We start from the raw sequence: 2867 nt of genomic DNA on the forward strand, positions 1-2867 counted from the left end.
CCCACATCACCATTGTCAACCAAAGCTTGTGCACACTGCCTTCAACAAAGCCAGACTGAGGCATCCTTCTGTCCTGCAAAAGTTCCAGTCCAAGCTCAATGAGAAGCTGTCTGCCACTGGACCACTGACTGGAGACCCAGTGCAGAAGTGGAACCAGTTCAAAAAAGTGTTGACAGATGCTGCAATTAAAGCTTGGCCCCAAGAAGCGGCACCACCAGAAATGGTTCGATGAAAACAACACTGCCATTGATGAGCTGCTTGCCAAATAGAACAAGGCTTTCATGGAATGGCAGAATGACATAAACTCCACCAAGAGGAACAAATTCAAGTCTTTGCAGAGAAAGGCCCCACAAAATTACGCAACATGCAAGATCAGTGGTGGGAGAAAAAAAAAAACTGAAGAGATCCAAAGCTATGCTGACTTGAACCAATCTAAAGAGTTCTGCAGCTCCATTAAAACAGTCTCTGGCCCTACAAAACCTGGCTCCTGTCCATTGCTGTCATCAGACGGAATCGTCATCATCATCAGAGACAGGACTGGCATAAATCAGAGATGGAAGGAGCACTTCAGCCAACTCCTGAACCACCCATGTGCAGTTGATCAGGCCGCGTTTGATCAGGTCCCTGTGCAAACAGTGAAAGAGGAACTTGATCCCCCCCCCCCTCAGCCAAGTCAAGAACGCCATCAAGCAGATGAATTCAGGGAAGGCATCTGGCCATCAGGACGGTATTGCAGCAACCATGCAGGCACTTGAGGTATTCCACATTGTTCTCACTAGTATCTGGGATGAATAAAAAATGCCAGCTGACTTCCGTGATGCCACGATAGTTGCCTTATACAAAAACAAAGGCTCCAGAGCAGACTGCGGGAACTATAGAGGCATATCCCTCCTGTCCAGTGCTGGACAGATTCATCCTGTGTCATGCTGAATAGGCTGATCGCCACAATTGCAGAGAAGAAACTATCTTAGACACAGTGTGGATTTCGACGCAGTGGTAGTGTAGTTGACGTGGTCCTTGTTATGATACAGGTTCAGGAAAAATTGAATTGAGCAGAATATGATGCTGTCTTCATAGATCTAACAAAGGCATTCGACAGTGTCAACAGGGAATCCCTCAGGATAATTCTTGAGAAACTTTGCTGCTCAGCAAAGGTCACCGCACTTATCACGCTGTTCCATGAAAACATGACTGGTGAAGTTCTGTCAAACCATCTGAAAAATTTGCCACCCTAACGGCGTAAAAGCTGCCCATGTGTTGTTCAACCTCTTCTTCACACAAAAAGTCACGTTCCATGCTGTCAGAGACCTTGAGCTCTGTATCTACATTAGATATAGGTTAGATGGATCACTGTTTGATCTGAGATGCCTTACAGTGAAGACAAAGGTGCTCTGTTCGCAGACGATTGTGCTTTGATGGCACATGAAGGGAACAACCTTCAGGTGATCGTCAACAAGTTCTTGGAGGCGTCGAAGATATTTGGCCTGACGATCAGTCTCGGAAAGACAGAAGTCCTCCTCCAGCCAGCACCAAACAGTGACCACTGCCAACCAAGCATCACTATTAATGGCACACAGCTCAAGAATGTCAACAGCTTCAAATACCTGGCCAGTACGCTCTCCAGCAATGGTACCCTGAACAATGAAATCGCAGCAAGAATACAGATGGCCAGTCTGGCACTTGGAAGACTATGCATGAAAGTCCTACATCACAAGAACTTTCGCCTTTCAATGAAACTCAAGGTGTACAATACAGTTAGTAGTCCTCTCATCTCTGCTCTTCGGGTGCGAAACATGGACCCTGTATACCGTAAGATATACCAAAAAGCTGGAACAGGTCCACATGCGCTCTCTGCGGTCCATCATGCATAATCGATGGCAGATCGCATCACATATCAAGAGTTCTTGGACAGAGCCAGGACTTCAAGCATTCAAGGCAAAATCCTGCAAGCTCAACTTCGATGGTCTGGCCATAACATCCGCATGGAAGAGTCGAGGATCCTGGTCAGCTCTTCTATAGCGAGCTGTCACACGGAAGTCGCAAGCATCAAGGCCGTCCCAAGAAACGTTATGAAGACAGTCTCAAGACCAACTTCAAATGGGCGCATCTACAGCACCGTGAACTCTAGACTGTTGCTGCAGACAGATATATGGCGGGCGAGCCATTACAAAGAAGGCTGTAACTGCCATTGAAGATGAGCGCCGCCAACGCCTTTCAGCTGCTCGGGAGAGACGGCATCAAGCTGCATCTACCCGTGTTCCGTCGTCTGGCATTTCATGTCCAGTACTTTGGCCTACGCAGTCACATGCTGACACATCAACGAGGGCACAACACCTAGTCTTCCTCGGACTTCGAGAGACAACCAAGAAGTAAAAATAAGGGATTTTAATCACTAATTAGTCGGCATTTTGGTTAAATTCTAAGATGTTAATAGGAGCTGTCTTTGCCTTTGTAGCATCTATTCAGGGCGGCATTACTGAAGCCCAGATCTAGTCAAGTAAGTGGTAAGACGGTTTTTCACGGGGAAGAGCTGCATTAATTTGTCAATCATGACTGTCTGTGTAATTGAGACTGAGTGAGGGCTCGGTCGAATTCACGCAGTGAAAGTAAAAGCCAACGTATTCATGGCTGATTTGACGGTATAAAGCTAGTTTTTTATTTTTATTTTTATTTTTTTTTATAGCCGCTATATTAAATACGCAGGTAGATATTCACCATGGAGACAGAATAAGTGGCCGCTGGCCGCGTTAGACAGGTGGCCGCTATAAAAAGGGTCTATAGTACATAACTTTCGTGCGAGGGATTTTTCAGTGGCCGCTGTAAGCAGGTGTCCGCTATAGACAGGTGGCTTTGACTTTGTAGTACAG

At 46.4% G+C, this 2867-nt stretch overlaps 1 protein-coding gene across 1 annotated transcript; it reads left to right on the forward strand.

The window, feature by feature from the left end:
* Positions 1–1364: 1364 nt before the first annotated feature.
* LOC140231835 (uncharacterized) lies at positions 1365–1871 on the forward strand. The gene has a single exon (XM_072311987.1). It carries the CDS (start codon positions 1365–1367, stop codon positions 1869–1871), a length of 507 nt encoding a protein of 168 aa, XP_072168088.1.
* Positions 1872–2867: the final 996 nt, after the last annotated feature.

The sequence above is a fragment of the Diadema setosum genome, chromosome 8 (assembly GCF_964275005.1).
Source record: "Diadema setosum chromosome 8, eeDiaSeto1, whole genome shotgun sequence".
NCBI lineage: Eukaryota > Metazoa > Echinodermata > Echinoidea > Diadematoida > Diadematidae > Diadema > Diadema setosum.